The following is a 628-nucleotide window of genomic DNA, read 5'->3' on the forward strand; positions in this document are numbered from 1 at the left end:
TTCAACAGAATAATCTACTAAACAACATTTACTTGAAAGGTTTCCAATTACTTACTTGCACTTTGGTATGGCATAGCTTATATTGAGATGTGCATTGTTGTTCAGGTAAGTATCCAAATCATTGCTGTAAAAAAGAAAAAAAGAAAAAAGTAATAAGTATCTACTGTCTACTCAACCAAACTGTTGTTTTCAAGATGAATATTATCACCATTACACAGAACATCTGCACTCCTGTTCCTTACCTTGAAAATGCTCCAGAAATGTTAAGACTACTACTTTCTTGGGAATGTTCACTAGATATGCTTGGGTCTCCTTTTTCTTCATTTGAATTCTTCACTTCTTCCGTTCCTTTCTTCTTGGCCTTCAATAGTTTCTTTCTCCTCTTCAACTTCCTTTTCAACCATGGACAGTGTCTCTTATCTAACTTCCCCCTCTGTTTCTGTGTATATGTATTCAGCTCCTCCAAACTATTAAAAGAAACAAAGGAAAAGCCATCCACAATATCCACATGCTCACCTTCTGCACCAACACTACTTTGCACACTGATCTGTTCATCGGCAAAAATTGAATACACGGAAATATGCATTTGGGGTTTTCAGACATGGGGGGAAAAAACAGAATTTTTCTG

The 628-nt window shown here is 36.1% G+C and overlaps 1 protein-coding gene across 1 annotated transcript in view; it reads right to left on the minus strand.

Moving 5' to 3' along the window:
* LOC119585910 overlaps window positions 1-586 on the minus strand; it is a 1495-nt gene extending 909 nt beyond the window's left edge. The window contains exons 1-2 of the mRNA XM_037934632.1: window positions 243-586; window positions 56-124 (exon numbers count right to left, since the gene is read on the minus strand). Coding sequence (XP_037790560.1) covers window positions 56-124; window positions 243-586 — 413 coding nt within the window. The remainder of the gene's footprint in view (window positions 1-55; window positions 125-242) is intronic.
* Window positions 587-628: the final 42 nt, after the last annotated feature.

The sequence above is a fragment of the Penaeus monodon genome, chromosome 20 (genome assembly GCF_015228065.2).
Source record: "Penaeus monodon isolate SGIC_2016 chromosome 20, NSTDA_Pmon_1, whole genome shotgun sequence".
Lineage (NCBI taxonomy): Eukaryota > Metazoa > Arthropoda > Malacostraca > Decapoda > Penaeidae > Penaeus > Penaeus monodon.